The sequence below is a fragment of the Fusarium keratoplasticum genome, chromosome 4, assembly GCF_025433545.1.
Source record: "Fusarium keratoplasticum isolate Fu6.1 chromosome 4, whole genome shotgun sequence".
Lineage (NCBI taxonomy): Eukaryota > Fungi > Ascomycota > Sordariomycetes > Hypocreales > Nectriaceae > Fusarium > Fusarium keratoplasticum.
The window spans coordinates 838,432-856,439 of record NC_070532.1 but is presented as its reverse complement, the minus strand read 5'-3'; the positions used below and the strand labels follow the sequence as shown (position 1 = coordinate 856,439).

At 53.1% G+C, this 18,008-nt stretch overlaps 7 protein-coding genes across 7 annotated transcripts; 6 read left to right on the top strand and 1 right to left on the bottom strand.

Annotated features, from left to right (window-relative positions):
* Window positions 1-122: 122 nt before the first annotated feature.
* NCS57_00535800 (uncharacterized protein) lies at window positions 123-1,146 on the top strand (the record flags this gene model as incomplete). Its single annotated transcript, XM_053055283.1, has 3 exons — window positions 123-154; window positions 234-463; window positions 512-1,146. The coding sequence occupies 3 exons, from the start codon at window positions 123-125 to the stop codon at window positions 1,144-1,146; spliced, it is 897 nt and encodes a 298-aa protein (XP_052914238.1).
* A 536-nt stretch (window positions 1,147-1,682) lies between these two features.
* On the top strand, window positions 1,683-2,250 carry NCS57_00535700 (CENP-V/GFA domain-containing protein; the record flags this gene model as incomplete). The annotated part of the gene is made up of 2 exons (XM_053055282.1): window positions 1,683-1,796; window positions 1,846-2,250. 2 exons carry the CDS (start codon window positions 1,683-1,685, stop codon window positions 2,248-2,250), a joined length of 519 nt encoding a protein of 172 aa, XP_052914237.1.
* A 905-nt stretch (window positions 2,251-3,155) lies between these two features.
* Window positions 3,156-4,097, top strand: NCS57_00535600 (NmrA domain-containing protein; the record flags this gene model as incomplete). The annotated part of the gene is made up of 1 exon (XM_053055281.1): window positions 3,156-4,097. The coding sequence occupies one exon, from the start codon at window positions 3,156-3,158 to the stop codon at window positions 4,095-4,097; it is 942 nt and encodes a 313-aa protein (XP_052914236.1).
* Window positions 4,098-4,628: 531 nt separating this feature from the next.
* NCS57_00535500 (Zn(2)-C6 fungal-type domain-containing protein) lies at window positions 4,629-5,963 on the bottom strand (the record flags this gene model as incomplete). The annotated part of the gene is made up of 1 exon (XM_053055280.1): window positions 4,629-5,963. The coding sequence occupies exon 1, from the start codon at window positions 5,958-5,960 to the stop codon at window positions 4,629-4,631; it is 1,332 nt and encodes a 443-aa protein (XP_052914235.1). The 5' UTR covers window positions 5,961-5,963.
* A 761-nt stretch (window positions 5,964-6,724) lies between these two features.
* On the top strand, window positions 6,725-11,092 carry NCS57_00535400 (uncharacterized protein; the record flags this gene model as incomplete). The annotated part of the gene is made up of 3 exons (XM_053055279.1): window positions 6,725-10,435; window positions 10,494-10,657; window positions 10,714-11,092. The coding sequence occupies 3 exons, from the start codon at window positions 6,725-6,727 to the stop codon at window positions 11,090-11,092; spliced, it is 4,254 nt and encodes a 1,417-aa protein (XP_052914234.1).
* Window positions 11,093-11,776: 684 nt separating this feature from the next.
* NCS57_00535300 (3Beta-HSD domain-containing protein) lies at window positions 11,777-12,880 on the top strand (the record flags this gene model as incomplete). The annotated part of the gene is made up of 1 exon (XM_053055278.1): window positions 11,777-12,880. The coding sequence occupies one exon, from the start codon at window positions 11,777-11,779 to the stop codon at window positions 12,878-12,880; it is 1,104 nt and encodes a 367-aa protein (XP_052914233.1).
* A 446-nt stretch (window positions 12,881-13,326) lies between these two features.
* NCS57_00535200 (DAO domain-containing protein) lies at window positions 13,327-14,529 on the top strand (the record flags this gene model as incomplete). Its single annotated transcript, XM_053055277.1, has 1 exon — window positions 13,327-14,529. One exon carries the CDS (start codon window positions 13,327-13,329, stop codon window positions 14,527-14,529), a length of 1,203 nt encoding a protein of 400 aa, XP_052914232.1.
* Window positions 14,530-18,008: the final 3,479 nt, after the last annotated feature.

Sequence of the window (18,008 nt, the reverse complement as noted above, 5' to 3'; positions counted from 1 at the left end):
TCAACCTTCATATCCAAATAATAGATAACAAAGCCCAGATATAAAGACCGCAGAAGAAGCAAGATGCAGGTCAAATAAACAATCCAATCTACAAAACCAGGTTTTACATGACAAACTTCAGCATGTCCAAGCAGCGCACCGTCCTTATCACTGGGTTCGTCATATCTCACGTTCTTGATTCTTCACCTTGACCTTTGCCCCTGGCTAACATGACCCTCTCTCCCCACGTATAGCTGCTCAGAAGGTGGAGCCGGCCATGCCCTCGCTCTCGAGTTCGCAGCTCAGGGATTTCGAGTCTTTGCTACCGCTCGATCCACAAAGTCGCTGGCCCTGCTCCAGGAGAAAGGCATCGAGACCCTGACGCTTGACGTGACCCGGCTGGAAAGCATATCCGCCCTTAAGACCGAGATCACCAGGCGGACTGGGGGGAAGCTAGACGTCTTGTTTAACAACGCTGGCATGAGTAAGTGGCTTTATATATCAGGGCTCTGATGCAGGCTGACCCTCCAAGTGTACGAGGCTCCGGCGATTGAAGCCGACCAGGATCAAGTCCGGGATATGTTCAACACCAATGTCTTTGGCCTGTTCGATATGGTCCGGGCCTTTACGCCCCTCCTCCTCGCCTCGGTCGCAGGCTCGACCACACCGCCTACCATCATCAACACTGCGTCGGTTGTAGCCCGGCTCCCTTATGTATATGCTGCCCAGTATAACGCCTCCAAGGCGGCTGTGTCCTCCTATTCCGACACGCTGAGGATCGAGCTAGCCCCTCTGGGCATCAAGGTGGTTACTCTGTTTATGGGAATGGTATCAACGAAACTCACGGCGCCCGACAAGGCGCAATTCGCTCCAGACAGTCTTTTCATCGATGGTGAATCGGGCCTCAAGGAGAGGTCCAGGCTTCATCTGCGAGACGGTATGAAGCCCGAAGAGTTTGCGCGACTGGTGGTGCAGCATGTCCTGAGGAAGAAGCCGGCCCTCGGTGAGGGAGAGTATATATGGCAGGGAGCAAATGCGTATGTTGTGTGGCTTCTCAATGCGGTCGGATGGAGGAAGATTTTCGATGGCACGGTCGAAGGAGGCGTGGGCCTAACTAAGGAGGTGAAGCGTGCCATCTTCAAGAGAGGTCAAGCCAGCCTACCCTAGATACCAACCTGGATGGCCATAGCCCATCGCTGGTGATTCCATCACGACTGCTTGGCGAGGCACCAGCTGGTTATCTGCCTACCCGTGTTGTAACGTTAATTATTGATTACTATTCGTGCCGATACCCCAAGGTACACCCGTTCAGAGCGCCCATCTTCGTCGGCGAATTAAGGAATGAGCTACTCAGGAATCCATTCCAACCATGACAAAAGACATATAACGTTACGTGCTGTACGTAATGGCACCCGGTTGAATCACTACCCAATAAGCCGCTTTTGTTATTGTAAGATGGGAGTGGATTAGGTTTATACCGTTCGACATTGAGGAGGTGCGAACTTTCGGCTAACAAGAGAGCGAAACAATTGCGCATTGCCACCCGCCAGTGGGCGTATAAAAAGGGGAAATACAGTTGAGCAATTGAAGCTATCTTCCCGTAGACTTTAGGCAATCCCGACCCTTACAAGTCAAGGTTTCACCCCATAGGAGATTGCTTCTTTCTTCAACTCATCACCCCGATACATCCCATCACTATCAGCATGGCTGACGGGACAGGACCATTTTTCCCCAGGGCTGGCCTTGCGCAGGATGGCTGGTCGACCGAAGAAGAAGCGACAGCGACATGCTACTGCGGCACTGTGCAGCTCTCCTTTGTGAGTTCATCAAGATTCCCCCAGAGAAAGCGCGTTGTCTCATCGTTAGCCACAGCCGCTATCTAAACCAGGTTTCGTCTTCGCCTTTGTCTGCCACTGCAGCGACTGCCGCAAAATCACGGCTTCGATGTTCACCACGGGCTTCATCATCCTCGACTCACACCTGAAGCATGTTCGGGGGGAGGAGAAGCTCAAGCAATTCGGCCAGTCGGATACCATCGAGCGAAAGGGCAATCTCATGACCAACTTCTTCTGTTCCACGTGCGGCTCATTGATGTACCGAAGAGCTGAGAGTTACCCGGGGGCGAGCATACTTAGGACCGGCACAGTGGATGACTTCAAGCTTGCCGAGACCGCGTTGAGGCCGACAATCGAGCAGTATGGGAAGCACAGGGTAGATTGGCTGAAGGGTATAGAGGGTGTCGAACCATCCGAGGGACTGGCTTCAGTTTGATAGCTTTTCCATTCTCAGGTATGAGCTGATGCGGGACGGGAAGAGCTGCCCCTAATATGGCCGTGCTAGAACATGTTGGGTCAAACATGTCGATGCAGTTGATACATGGAATGTGGATGTTGTGATTCTGACATGATTGATTCGCCGTGGCCCCAATCAGAGCTACGTTCGTGACAACGCAGCTCGTCTATCCTACCAACTCCCCAAAGACACAAGTCATGGTTTACCCTGTCTCAAAGATGGGCGAAACACGGTGTCTGATCTGCATGTCTTCTGCCTTCTGGCTCAGTTATCCCATCAAGGGCTGGGCTTAAACTCCATCAAAAGTGCAAGTCTTCAACAGCCTTCCAATAGCTTCATCGTCGACGATTTACTCGGTAGTAGGGCGAGCCATTCCGACAAGCCAAGTTGCTCATGAGGAGATAAACCACAGGGGGAGGGGCCTGACGAAAGTGTTTGTTTGAACTGCTGCTACTGAGCGGATTTTGGGTGCAAGGGGCATCATGAACCCTTCATCCCGTGGACATACAAGAGATTCGAAAGTACAGCTGAAGAGCAACAAGTCGAGCTGCCTCCCTCGGGAGGGGGGGAGGAGCTGGTCTTCGTAAAATCCAAGGTGGCGGGGCACTGAACACCAGGTGGATATGATTGGTCACGCTCTTGGATAAACTCTTTCGACTGATTTTAATAAATAACGTTATGCCCCCTTGATTATTGAATCCACGAAGACATGCTTTGAGCCTTTGGTGGATGATTCCTCCACTCATACTCGAGCAAGATTACTAACCGGCCCGATGGTGGCGCTTTTATAAATGGCTATGCCCTTTCACAGAGCTTGTTGTACCCAGACTACCTGACTTCAATCTTGCACCATTCTCTCTGCATCATATCCATCAGCCGTAACCATGGCTCCTACCATCCTTATCGTCGGTGCCACTGGCAATACCGGCCGAGGCGTCGTCGAGACCTTGTCAGAGCTTCTGAAGACCACCCCCTTTTCCGGCCACAGAATCCTCGCTCTTACACGTTCCTCGACCGGAGCTACAGCCCAGCTGCTTGCTAGACTACCCAACGTCGAACTGGTGGTACAGAACTGGGTCGAGATTACCCCAGCCTGGCTCCGTCAATACAATGTCGAGAGGGCCTTCATCGCATCCCACAACCAGCCGAACCAGTTCGCCGAAGAATCGACATTCCACCTAGCGGCTCTTCAAGCAGGCGTCCAGTATGTTGTGCGCATCTCGACAACCGCTGCCAACGTACGTCCGGATTGCCCTGCCTACTATCCAAGGACGCACTGGGCAATTGAGACCTTGCTGAGCTCACCGGAGTTCCAATGCCTACGATGGACCTCGTTGCAGCCTAATATCTTTACGCAATTGTACCTTTCTCCTGCCGTGGAGCTAGTCAAGAACTTCCGTAAAACCGGGAAGCAAGACACCCTGAGGCTCATGGCGTCGGAGGATGCGCCTGTCGGTATCATTGACCCGCATGAGGTTGGACGTCTCGCAGCCCATCTCCTAATCCAGGATGACGTCACTCCCCATGACAAGGCTAGATACCTCTTGAACGGCCCAGAGGATATCACCGGGCGGCAGGTCGTGGCAATGATTGAGGAGGTCCTGGGAACGAGAGTTGAAGACGTTAGCTTCCGGGATCTATCCTTCATCGACCACATGGCGGCCCAGACCCAAGAGTCAAAGAACGTCATCCTGTCAATCAAGCATGCTCCGGAGACGGCGTGGGAGGGGAAATGCACAGCTTCCACGACGAGCAGAGAGGTCCTTCAGTTGGCTGCGCCAAAGAATACGCCGGCCGAGATCTTCAAGGCAATGTTGGAGGGTTAGGAAAACTGCTCCATGCTGAAGTTGAAGAAACTATCCTTTTTCCTGTTTTCAATTAGGATAGATAGCAGAATTGGCAGTCTGCATCAAACTTAGGTTAGTAATTGATTTTTAAAGGAAAAAAATAGAACCACTACTGTCACGGTTGTCCAAGGCTGCTGGTAGCCTGGTCTGACGTTGTGATTCATAAATCATAGTTCGTTTCCAGAGACATGTAGACTAGTTTAAGTATCTGGGGGGGAAACAGGAACGTGGCCGTTCCATTGTGAATAAACGAACGAACGCCCTTTTGGGGCCCGCCAACGAGTTTTCAAGCCCACCTCTTGCCGCAGGACATGTACTTGGCTTTGCTAGATAGTCATGATATTAGTGGGTTGGAAGAGATGACAGCTGTGTCCTCCAAAGTCTCGGTGGGTGCTCCATCGACTATTCTCTCGGGTGCTTGATGTAGTGGTTGTAGACCACAGCATAGCTATTCAGTACAGGCAAGTGCATCATTCATTCGGTCTGCCCAAGTATCGTAGGCCCATCGACCTAGTGTTGTTGTCTAAAGATGTCCACCACTTTTCCAAACAGCCTCCTCAAGTCGGCAGGCCTCATGACGCCACGACCAGGAATAATCTCACGTCTTCCGTCCAGCTCACTCCAGAGCACCTGTATCTGTCTCGCCGCCAGCAGACCCGTCTCACCACCCAGAGGCACCGAACCGATGCCCAGCACCCGCTCTATCCTCTCCAGCAAATGCACAATGACTTCGGAGAATAGCATACCCTGCGTACAGGGTTTATCTAGGGGCACCCCGCCAAAGGTGAAACCCGGAATAGGGGCGATGGGGTCGGTAGTGATTCGCTCCAAACGAGCGGTCATGTATTCGAGGATCAGCTCGTATAGCGAAACCATCTGGGTAAAGATGCTCGTGATGGCGAGGGCGATGGGTGCGGACAGTTCCTCCGCGGCGACGACAGGGGAGATGGGCAGATGGTGGTTGCTTGGATAGGTTTGCGACGGCACCAGTTTTGGAAATGGTGCTTCTGCCAGGCTTGAATAGGACAGCCGGCCACGAGATTCTCGGCTGCTGAGAAGCCTCGTGAGGATCAGCAGGAGGTCTCGAGACGTCTTGAGCATGAACTCGGCCAGTGTAGAGTTGTCGATGTACAGCACGCTCTGCCGGTAGATTACGCTGTTGAAGTTCAGGGTGTCCTTGTTCCTCTCGACAGCTGCAACGCGGGTGTGCAAGTCAAGATTCATACGGAAAAGCTCCAACATGGCATCTGAAGTGTAGATGGTGTCCGGCCCTCGCGTCGCCACATTATCGGCCGGGGTGAGGTATGTGCCATTGGCGGCCGATACGGTTTTCGGGAGTGCCTCGAGCGAGTATGGAGTTGGCATTGTGATGCTGAATCCCAAGTTGGGACTGGACAAGGAGTCGGTCCGGTCAAGATCCCATAGAGGCAAAGACTGAGAGAAGGAGCCCATCTCGATGGCTGGCCATGTTGCATCATCCACAGCCGGAACAGGAACTGGTGATGGAGTAGGCGCCGGAGTTACTGTGCTGTTCCAGCTTAACAGGTCCCCTCCTCCAGAGAGTGAAGCATTTTCTCGAGGCATACTGGCGGGGATTGGCTGGTTGTGCAACTTGACTGGCGATGGGTGCTCGACGGTCAAGCCTGGGCCGGCAGAAGTTGTTGTTCGCCGCCGCGGCCTTCCGACATTCCTCTGCTGCCCGGCCGTGCACTCGACGCCGAGCAGAGTGCACCTTGCGCATTTGGGGTCGTTCCGGTTCAGGCGTTGACATCTCGACTTGTCCTTCCTGCAGACCTGGCAAGAAAAGCGCCTCTGCGACGGGTGGACTGATGGGGCGCCCATCACAGGGATATCTACAGGCAAGCAGGGGCGGCTACAAGGGTGCAGGAGAATGTAAAAGGACCTGGTCTGGACCTGAACCTGAATCTGATCTGGGGCCAAGCAAGAGGGGTGGGTGCGAGAGAAGAGCCGGAGCTGTGCCCGGCGAACCCGAGAGTACGTGTGAGGAAAGGGAGGATCTATTGTCTCATTAAACCCTCCGCGGAGGGTTTTGGAAAATGTATTGGGCGCTAGTGTGTCTGGTGGGAACCGGTGATTAGTTATTATTCGGGCACATGGAGGAAAATTGGCTAATCCTTCCGATCATGGCTAACTAATTAATCTGGCTTTCCTGATCGCACTGTAGATTCGTCGTCGGTCTCCTGGTACTGAGAAGCTGAAGCATGTCCGCGATCGAGTATGTCTCACAAAAGTGATGGGGACGGGATGCCTCACTTGGAGAGACCGCCACAGTTATCGCCACAGTGCAATACCGCAAACCCACCACCCAGCTGAAAGGCCCCGCGGAGGCTTTGGTGCTGAGAAATTGAGCTGCCAGGTAACTTAGCGGCCCCGGAAGGTTTCACGCTGCCTTCGTAATCGCAGGCCGGGCATGGTAGAGCCCGGAAGAGGCTGTGTGTGTAGATGATAATGTCTTTGGCAGATGTACCCCGGTTCTTGTATATAACACTTGTAAATCTCTGGTGTTTCCAAATTCCACCCAAGCAGAGCCATCTTATCCCATCTCATACAGTCTGTCCTTCGAATCACAGCTTCCCAATTTCGACATGAGCGTCGGTTCCGGCTCATCCATGGACAGTGCGTCCATCACTGCGGACGAGGGACGGGATGCCGCAGACATGGTCGACAAAGTGGAAAAGACAGCCCGTGACCACAACACAACAACATGGCACATGGCGCCCGAGCTACAGACGATGCGGGATCGAGACGAACAAGGCGGTGACAGGCCCAGGAAGCTCGGCGTGAGCTGGCGAAACCTCACTGTCAAGGGCATCGGCAGCGACGCGACGTTCAACGAGAACGTCCTCTCCCAGTTCTATCCCTTCCACAAGGGGAGAAAAGATGCCCCCATGAAAACCATCATTGACAATTCGCATGGATGCGTCAAGCCCGGAGAAATGTTGCTCGTTCTTGGTCGCCCTGGATCAGGCTGCACGACGCTGCTAAGCGTGCTCGCCAACAATCGGCTCGGTTACGAGGAAATCACCGGAGACGTCAATTTTGGCAGTATGCCGGCCGAGGAAGCCAAAGCATATCGCGGCCAGATCATCATGAACACAGAGGAAGAAATCTTCTTCCCCACACTGACCGTCGAGGCGACCATCGACTTCGCCGCCCGCATGAAGGTCCCCTTTCACCTGCCGCCCGGGATCAAGACGCACGAGGAGTACGCCCAATTCAACAAGGACTTCCTCCTGCGGTCCGTCGGCATCTCCCACACTGCCCATACAAAGGTGGGAGATGCCTTCATCAGGGGCGTCTCTGGAGGGGAGAGGAAGCGCGTATCCATTCTCGAATGCCTGACCACCCGGGCCAGTGTCTTCTGCTGGGACAACTCGACAAGAGGTCTCGACGCCAGCACGGCTCTCGAGTGGATCAAGGCAATCAGGGCCATGACCGACATTCTCGGCCTCACCACCATCGTCACGCTATACCAGGCCGGCAATGGCATCTACGAGCACTTCGATAAGGTCCTAGTTCTCGATGAGGGAAAGCAGATCTTCTACGGACCCCGAGGAGACGCCGTGCCTTTCATGGAAGGCCTCGGTTTCATGCGGGACCCTGGCTCCAACCGGGGAGATTTCCTGACGGGCGTGACAGTTCCCACCGAGCGCGTCATTGCCCCTGGATACGAGAACATGTTCCCCCGCACTGTCGATGAAGTCCTTGCCGTATACGACCTGTCGGATATCAAGCCAAAGATGATGGACGAATGCCAAAGCTACCCAACAAGTGAGGAAGCCGTGGAGAACACGGCCGTCTTCAAGGAGATGGTCGCTCGCGAGAAGCATAGAGGCGTGCCCAAGAGGTCGCCCGTCACTGCTGACTTCATAACCCAAGTCAAAGCCGCCGTTTCCAGGCAGTACCAGATCATGCGGGGTGATAAATCGACGTTGTTCATGAAGCAAGCCGCAACACTCATCCAGTCTCTCCTCGGCGGCTCTCTCTTCTACTCTGCCCCCGCCAATTCTGCTGGTCTCTTCCTCAAAGGGGGTGCCCTGTTCTTCTCCATCCTATACAACGCTCTCATAGCTCTCTCAGAAGTCACAGACTCGTTCACCGGCAGACCCATCTTGGCCAAGCACCGCTCCTTCGCCCTATATCACCCAGCAGCCATCTGCATCGCCCAAGTCGTCGCAGACTTCCCCATCCTGCTCTTCCAGGTGACACACTTCGGCCTCGTCCTCTACTTCATGGTGGGCTTAAAGACCACCGCCGCCGCCTTCTTCACCTATCTGGTGACCAACTTCATGACTGCCATGTCCATGACGGCCTTCTTCCGGTTCATCGGCGCTGCATTTCCCACCTTTGATGCCGCGACAAAGGTCTCGGGCCTTTCCACCGTCGCCTTGTTTGTCTACATGGGCTATATGATTATCAAGCCCGAGATGCATCCGTGGCTTAGTTGGATCTTCTGGATCAATCCCATGGCATATGGATTTGAAGCTCTTCTAGGAAACGAATTTCATGGCCAAGACATTCCTTGCGTTGGTCCAAACATCATTCCTAGCGGTCCTGGCTACGATGGAGGAAGCGGCGGACAGTCGTGTGCTGGTGTTGGCGGTGCGCTACCTGGTGCCACGAGCGTCACAGGCGACGAATACCTCGCATACATGTCCTTCAGCCATAGCCATATCTGGCGCAACTTTGGCATCAACTGCGCCTGGTGGGTGCTATTCGTCGGGCTCACCATCTTCTTCACCTCCCGGTGGAAGCAGATGGGAGAAGGCGGTCGTAACCTCCTTATTCCTCGGGAACAATACCACAAGTCGAAGCACCTGTTGTCATCCGGGGACGAGGAGACGCGCGCTACAGAGAAGAGGCCGCCAGTGGAGTCTGGATCTGTCACATCAGACACGAACCTCGACAACAGCCTCATCAGCAACCGGAGCATCTTCACCTGGAAGGGGCTAACGTATACCGTTAAAACCCCCGACGGCGACCGCGTCCTTCTCGACAACGTGCAGGGCTATGTTAAACCCGGTATGCTCGGAGCTCTGATGGGGTCCTCTGGCGCCGGCAAGACAACGCTCCTAGACGTCCTCGCGCAACGGAAAACCGAAGGGACAATTCATGGATCCGTCTTAGTTGATGGGCGTCCTATCCCCTTCTCGTTTCAGCGTTCTGCTGGCTATGTCGAACAGCTGGATATCCATGAGCCTCTGGCAACCGTCCGCGAGGCACTTGAATTCTCAGCCCTCTTGCGCCAGCCTCGCGATGTACCCACCGAAGAGAAGCTACGATATGTCGATACTATCGTGGACCTTCTGGAATTAAATGATCTCGAGCATACTCTAGTGGGTCGTCCAGGCAGTGGTCTCTCGGTTGAGCAACGCAAGCGTCTTACTATTGCTGTCGAATTGGTAGCGAAACCGAGCATCCTCATCTTTCTCGATGAACCGACATCTGGACTTGACGGCCAAGCCGCGTATAATACCATGCGCTTTCTGAGGAAACTTGCAGAAGCTGGACAAGCCATCTTGGTAACCATCCACCAGCCGTCGGCACAGCTGTTTGCGCAATTTGATACGCTCTTGTTGCTCGCCAAAGGCGGAAAGACTGTGTACTTTGGCGACATAGGCCAGAACGCCAATACCATCAAGGAATACTTTGGCCGTTATGGAGCTCCTTGCCCGCCTGAAGCCAATCCAGCCGAGCACATGATCGATGTGGTGTCAGGGAACGGGGGTCCTTCCCATGATCAAGACTGGAATCAAATCTGGTTGCAGTCGCCGGAACATGACCAGCTCTCCAAGGACCTGGACCACATGGTCGCAGAGGCTGCCGCACGGCCCTCAGGTGTCGAACATGACGGTAACGAGTTTGCGGCTTCCATTTGGACGCAGATTAAACTAGTGACGCACCGCATGAATATCTCACTTTTCCGGAATACCGAATACGTCGACAACAAGTTTGCCATGCATATCAGCCTAGCCTTACTGAATGGCTTCACGTTTTGGATGATCGGTGACAGTCTTACGGACCTTCAACAGAACCTCTTTACTGTCTTCAACTTCATCTTTGTGGCGCCGGGTGTTATTTCGCAGCTCCAACCCCTCTTCATTGACCGGCGCGACATCTACGAGGCACGCGAGAAGAAGAGCAAGATGTACCACTGGGCTCCCTTCGTCACCGGTCTGATAGTCTCAGAACTCCCCTACTTGCTTGCCTGTGCACTACTTTACTACGTCTGCTGGTACTTTACCTGTGGCCTTCCTGCAGCGGCTGAGCACGCCGGCAGTGTGTTCTTCGTGGTGGTAAGTCTTGGCCCCATCTTCGAGGCCAGCCCTTTGGGCGCAGCTGACAGTTTTCAAGGTCATTTACGAATGCCTATACACGGGCATTGGGCAGATGATTGCCGCGTATACCCCCAATGCCGTCTTTGCATCTCTAGTCAACCCGCTAGTCATCACGACCCTAGTTTCATTCTGCGGCGTTATGATCCCCTACAGCCAAATTGAGCCGTTCTGGAGATACTGGTGAGTATGATTGGAGCTTTTGCATGGAACTTGAGACTGATACTGTCGGTTCGCAGGATGTACTACATCGACCCCTTCAACTACCTAATGAGTTCCCTGCTTGTCTTTACCACCTGGGATAAGCCTGTCCACTGCAAGTCTGAAGAACTTGCTATATTTGACCCGGCTCCCAACCAGACTTGCGGCGAATACCTTTCCAGCTACCAGCAAGGCGTCGGGGCAGCTACCAACCTCCTGAACCCGGGTGCGACCGCTGCGTGCCGTGTGTGTCAGTACACCGAGGGCGGGGATTACCTGCGTACGCTGAACCTCGACGGAGAAGATTACGGGTGGAGGAACGCGGGTATTGTTGTTGTCTTTGTGGTTGGCATCTACGGACTCGTGTTCCTCATGATGAAGCTCAGGACCAAGGCTACCAAGAAGGCCGAGTCCTAGAGAACGGTGAATAGAGGGGGAATTTGTTGAGACAACTACCCTTCGATGTCTACCCTCCTTTGTTCAATTCTTTCCTTGTCTTTTTCACTTCGCTAGCTATGTACCCCTTCATTCGGTAGGAATACTTGGTTACTATTAGATATTAGGTTTAGAGAGTTATCCTTTGACTACTACGTCGCACAGATAGATACAGTTCTTTATAGACAAAATAGATACATTTTAGAGCTGCCATTAGAAATAAAACAATCCTTATAACCTCAACAGCCTTTAGAGCCTCTTATATAATTAAGAACAGTAGGAGACGACGTCCATCTACCTCGAGGAGTTTCCACGACGGTTAGATCACCACAAAGATCTTGGTCTATTGGTCATTGCTCTGTAAATGATTCGATAACTTCTATTCGAGCACATCTCCAAGGCGGTAATGCATGACCACAGTCCCACTTCTATCGGCTGTCGAGTATTGTACTATAGACAGTAAAAAGACTATAAAAAGAGGCCACTGTGTTAGCACTGAAATAGCTGCAGGTTGCTCTTACGGATGAGTAATCATGGTGTGCAAGAACTCGCATTCGCTCGCACCACCTAGCCGACTAGTGCCGTGTCCGTCGGAATTGGGCGTCGCATATTAAGCCGCAATCTCACCCTTTCATCCCACATGAAACCATTGCTGATTCTATCAAAATGGCACCGCAAAAGACCTCATCGGCACCTCTCCTCGGAACCACCCTCGTGGTGGGAGGCTGCGGCTTCTTGGGATACCATCTCGTCCGTCATCTACTCACCGACAGCGAAAGCGGCGACGTCTATGTCGTAGACCGCGATATCAGTAAAAATCAGCACGAAAAGGTCACCTATACCCGTGGCAGCATCACAGACAGCGAGTTGTTTTGCTCGCTCATCGCCAAGATCAAACCCAGCGTCATTTTCCACATCGCCTCGCCTATTGCCTCGCTGCCCGCCTCGAGGGAGGGCGAATTCCTCGAGACAAACGTTAAAGGTACAGAGGTTCTCCTTGCCATTGCTACGGAGAGTGAATCGGTTCGGTCGTTTGTCTACACCTCCAGTGTCGATATCTACACCAATCCTCCGTACTTGAATGTTGTCGAGTCTCACGAGCTGTGGCCGGCTTCTGACAAGTCCAACGAGTACAACCGCACCAAAGCGATCGCGGATCGTTTGGTTCGTGAAGCAAATGGTCCTCAGTTGCGCACTGCCACACTCCGCCTTGGCCATGCATACGGCGAGAGACACATTCAGGGCATGGTCGAGGTTCTTGACATGTGCGAGAGCAGCAAGAAGCTTGTCCAAGTTGGCTCAGGCGAGAATGTTATGGAAGTTGTGTCGGCCGATAACTCAAGTATAGCCCACGTCCTTGCAGCAAAGGCCTTGCTCGACCCGAGCCGTGCAGCAGGCAGGGTGGATGGAGAGGGCTTCAACATATCCGACGGAGTCCCGATGCCATTTTGGCATCATATCAAGTTGATCTGGAAGACTGCACTGGGTCAAGATGAGCTGAAGAATCTCACGATTCTACCTGCCTGGGTCATGATCATGGCAGTGAATGTGGTCGAGTGGGTTCTCTGGATCTTGACCCTCAATATGGTCAAACCTCCTGTCGAACTGCGAAGGGTTTCTCTCGACTATTGCCTCAATACGCATACGTATAGTATTGAAAAGGCGAGGGAGCGGCTTGGCTTTGAACCGGTCTCTAATCACGATGCTGTGCTGGTGGAGTCTGTTAAGTGGATGCTGCGACACCGAGAGACTTTGAAGAAGACAGAATGATCAGTTCCATGGTCTGTTTCCGGCAAAGTCCACTGTGTTCTCACCTTTTTCAGTACTTCGCCTTGGCCTTACTGGGGTTGTGTATTTTTCTTATTTGACTAGATGACCAGCAACGCCTTTTCCAGCTCATCGTACCATGCTTTCAACGACAAAGGCGTATTGACAGATGGTCCAGCTGTGGACCTTGCGGAGTCTTGACCCATCATGACGGAGTTGTTCGGCGGGTCTTGACGACAAGCCGAGGATGGGATGTCATTCTTGATTGGCTGCACACTAACAATTGCGCGCCCTTGCAATGATCAGACATTGGATCGTGTCTCTAGATGGGCGTCACGGTTGAATTCAGCTGAGTTGGGATTGTAGATATTTAACCATCATGCCGCCATTTCAATGCAATTTCTCGCAATTTCTTGCATAACAATTCTTCAACTCACCTTATCACCATCATGTCTGATTCTCCAGAAACAGTCGTCATTGTCGGCGCTGGCATCGTCGGCTCCGCCTTGGCGTACTTCTTGTCTCAGTCCCCCACGCGCCGCAACATCAAAATCATCGATCGTTCTTTCAGTCCCCTCCTCGGATCAACAGGTCATGCGCCTGGCTTTGTCGGCCAGTTCAACGAGTCTGTGGTTCTCTCCAAGCTCGCCATTGATACTGTGGCAGAGTACACCAAGATCCCCGGTGGCTTCGATACTGTGGGCGGGCTGGAGATCGCTTTTGAGTCTGACGGGATCGAACGCCTCAAGTCTAGATGCGCAGATGCCGCAAACCTGGGTCTTTCTGCTGAAATGCTGAGCATTGAGGAAGCGCACAAGCTCGCGCCGGAGCTGGTCAACGAGACGGGTCCAGGCGCGGCAGTCTTCTTTTCCAGTGACGGCACTGCAAATGCGGGCAGAATCACTTCGTTTTATCAAGAAGAGGCAAAAAAATCTGGAGTGGAATTTCTGTCAGGCGAGGTGAAGAAGCTCGTCATTTCCGAAGGTCGCGTCACCGGCGTTGAGCTTGGCCAAGACTCGGCTCAGAGATTGGACGCCGACAAGGTCATTCTTACTACGGGCATTTGGGCTCAGGATCTCGACAAAGACCTCGACTTTCCGGTACCAGTTATCCCTGTCGGACATCCGTACATGTACGGCAAAACAAGAGCCAAGAATGCTCGAAAACTCCCCTTCGTTCGATGGCCGGAACATCACGTCTACGCCAGAGATCATGGCGAAAGATACGGCATCGGCAGCTATCACCACGAGCCAGTAAAGTGCAAGGCGGCAAACAACACTGCCATCGGAGAGTGGATCCAGGACTTTAAGCAGCCATTGAAGTTTGCCACAGGCCTACTTCCACCAGCCGCCACCGAGGAGTTTAAGGACGGGGAGAGCTTCAACGGCATCTTTTCCATGACGCCAGATAACATGCCTTTAGCTGGAAAGGTGACGTCTCTGCCGGGTCTGCACATGGGAGTTGCCATCTGGGTTACGCAGGCTGCTGGTACAGCAAAGTTCCTGGCAAGGCTGATTGATGGGCTGGAGGTGGATCAGCAGACAAAGGAGGCTCTTGACCCAGAGAGGTTCAGAGGGCAAGATTTTGCTGCGCTGGAGGAAAAGTCTCTTCAGGGCTACAACAGTATCTACAAGACGGTTGGGAAGCAATAGCGGTAGCATAGTAAGTCGGCATAAATGGTGTTGTGGATGACCGACACGCCCGGCTCCTCTGCCGGTCACAAAGACACTTGAATAAAAGCACAAATATAAGCATCATCCCCTTTCGTTGTGCCATTTAATCAATAATTGAGATCATGATCTGCAGTGAAATTCATCTCTCGTTCAACCCAAACGCGTCATTTGGTTTTATTCTGTCGAATCTCTTATCGACATCATTCTCAGCCGTCTGGGCGGGCTGATCGTCGAGCATCAAGCCCATTCACTCTGTCCTAAACGCGCCACCCTACACTATACATCGCTTTCTCAAGGATCAATAAATTCTCCATCTTTCAGCACTTTTTGTTTTGACTTACCCTTGAGTTGAGACCTTTAGCTCAGGAGTTGACCACAACCACTTTCGGCACTCTCCGGTTTGGGAGCGGCAGGGAGCATGATTAGAGTGCAGCAAGCAATGGAAATATCCGACAGTTACCAATCTTCCGGGGCGAGGCAGCAAGCGAGATCCTACAGGGGCACAAGATCCAAGTAAAAGCCGTGAGTGGCGCGCAAAACCAACAACAGTCGTCATTCCAGGGATCCCACACGATGGCAGACCAGATTCAAGATTGGAAAGATCACCAGGTGTTGTCATTGAAGGGTAAATATTGGCCAGAAATCCGGTAATGACCTGTCAGGCGTTGATCCGGGGACACTGTCTGGCTTTCCGCGATGTCATCAACTTGGGCTTGGATGGCGAAATCCAGCTGGATGAGACACTTCAAACCAGGGAGGATGGGAGGCCTGCCAGCGGTTTCAACCAAATTCATGATGATAGATAAAGAACAAGGCAACATGTTCTTGGTCTAGCATTAGTTCAAGTACGGCAAAAGCCTTTGTCTGAACTCACCCTTGATCGTTGGAGACAGCAATTATGAGGCTCGCGACGGCAGAACATGGACGAATGCCAAACAATAACGATATCACTGCCATAAATCACGTATTCCGATGAGATTCGGACCTCCCCTCTTGGAGAGAAAATCCAGATCGTCTTGTCGTGAATGTCTCGACCCTATCTTATCCAACATCAAAGAAGCAATCCTGAAATGCCGGCAACTGCTGTGGAGATTAGCCTACTTGACGACGCTCTAGAATCTCCAGATTACAATTCAAAAGCTCAATCGGGTTCACCGAGACGCGTAGCCCCGGCGCTACCGCCCCAAGTGCGCGCATTCAGACCCGGGGCTATGGCGCAATCCGCGTCCTCGGTGCCACCAATTCCGACCCTCTTGGTTGGCCTGCCCACAAACCATGTCACAAGATGCAAGCCTCCAAAAGCCCACTTCCCGAGTCCCCTTTAGGAGTGTGACAGATTTTGATTATGCTTAACCCAGGAGCTCGGACTACGGGTTGCATGCGTCCCGTAGCTCGCGTGCTGGTCTGCTCAGACACTGGGCCCGCCACCCACGATGGGGGGGCGACGTTTTGCTTTTTTGCATGGTGAGTGGATTCGTTAACTCGTGAAACTAATGCCGGCTGGGCATGAATGAGGGTCGAGATCAGGAGTCGAGATCGAGCGACGGATCGTCGCTGTTGGAAGTCGCTTCAAAGTGGAGGCCTCTTTGAGATTGTGACGGCCGGATCTTTCAGCCGCGATCTAGTGTTCCAGATAACATTTTAATCTTTGAGACTCTAACTTAGATATTAGGAATCTGGAGATCAGTGGCAAGATATTGACAGACTATTAAAGTAATTATCTCTGTGGTAAGAGACCACCATGCGCCGTCTTGAGCATACCTAGGGTAGGCAACGAGCACGAGACCAACTCCAAGGCTGAGCCAAGGCTATCAACTCCAAAAAGTGGCTTTACCGAGCTGAAAAACAAGACCACGTTGAATCCCTGAGAGCCATTGACGAATTTGATCCAGCGCCGCGCGTTGCGCACTGGCGCCACGTTGACAGCCCGTTTGCACCTCTTCCAACTCCCCGTTGAAGCCTCTTTTCTCTTTGCCAAAAACCGCCCGCCGGCCCGTCGAGTCTCGACTCTCTTGCCCGCCTGGGAGGCTTGGCTCGAGTCCTCGCTAGCAAAAACATGCGTGGGGTGGGTGACGGATTACCTCAACGTTTGTGGTGATTTGCTACCTAGCGTTGGGGGTCACATTGCATTAGCTACGAGACAGTGGCCTGCCGGTTCGGGCAGCTAGGGCCGGTCGCGTTAGATTCAGGCAGGGAGATGGTCTTGTAGATTTGAGGCTGAAATGGCGACATCCGAAGATGACATGGGGGAGAGGTCATGGTACGAGGGAAAGGGGGACGGACTGTCGGGCGGGGAGTTCAATCGAGGGGATACCCCAGCTCGTCTCGTGGGGCACGCAATCTCTCGAGCTATGGCCGCGTGTGGGAATAATTCGGTGTCTGGACGTGGGTAGTCGGCGTCTCCAACGGTGCTTGACAGGTCGCAACGGCTTCTGGGAGCGTTTCATTACTCACGGATACGACCGAGGTGACGACGATCTCTTTCTCCTTCGAGCCCATCATCTCATCAGCAAGAGCATTTCGTCATGCTCCGGAACTCGTGGAAAACGACCGACCATTCCGGCGCTAACAGGCGAAGGAGTGAGGGTCCCCCTCCCCTTGCCCGCAGGAAGAAGACTGGGTCCCCACAGAATAAAGCTCGAAAATAAGGCCAATAAGCTAATCCTTAAGCTTATTCCACCGTCAAAGATCCCGGACGAGTGGACGAACCAGCTGCACCACGACCATTTCAGCAGGCCATGGTTCGATCGTTGCTTGCTTTGTCTTCTCTTGTCGCTGGGAAGTGACACCGGGGAGATCATCTGAGTTCGGGTGGCAATCTCTCTGCTGGAGAGACATCTGGTGCGACTGACTCCCCGCGCGTGGCGCTCTCGACCAGCGTTATTTCGCTTGGCAGAGCTGGTCTCTTCACGGGCGCGTGCTGCAGATCTAGCTATCGGGGAGTCTGGGCCCTTCCGGACAGGGAGCTTTCACGGGGAGTCCAGCGGGGAGTTGATCTGAGGTTTCTCGCCATGCCCACCCTCTCGCGACGCCTCGTCGGGGAGATCGTAGGATGAAACCTCTTCTCGATTGGAGCTCTCTTCACCCATGAGTCATTTAATTCTCACAGTTCCCCCCCCCCCACGGGCAACAAATCGGAGGCGGTAATGGCGAGTGGAGGGGACGGTGTCTTGGCCTGGCACACTAGCTTTTCAGCAGAACCTTGAAGCCATCCTATCAAGACCTGGTGCCCCGGCACTTGCTGTATTGCGTGCTCGAATTCTGCCATGTCACCATCCCCCGCCCAGACCAAATCCAGACCGAACCGACGCACTTTGCACCAAGGCGTCTTGGCGAGAAGGCTTGGCAGTGAGCCTTGGCGATAGCTGCCAAAGTCTTGAAAAGGGCGACAGAGAACCCTTCGAAGAGAATCTTTTTCGGTGCATCCAAGACACTTGCAAACCACACAGTCGGTAATC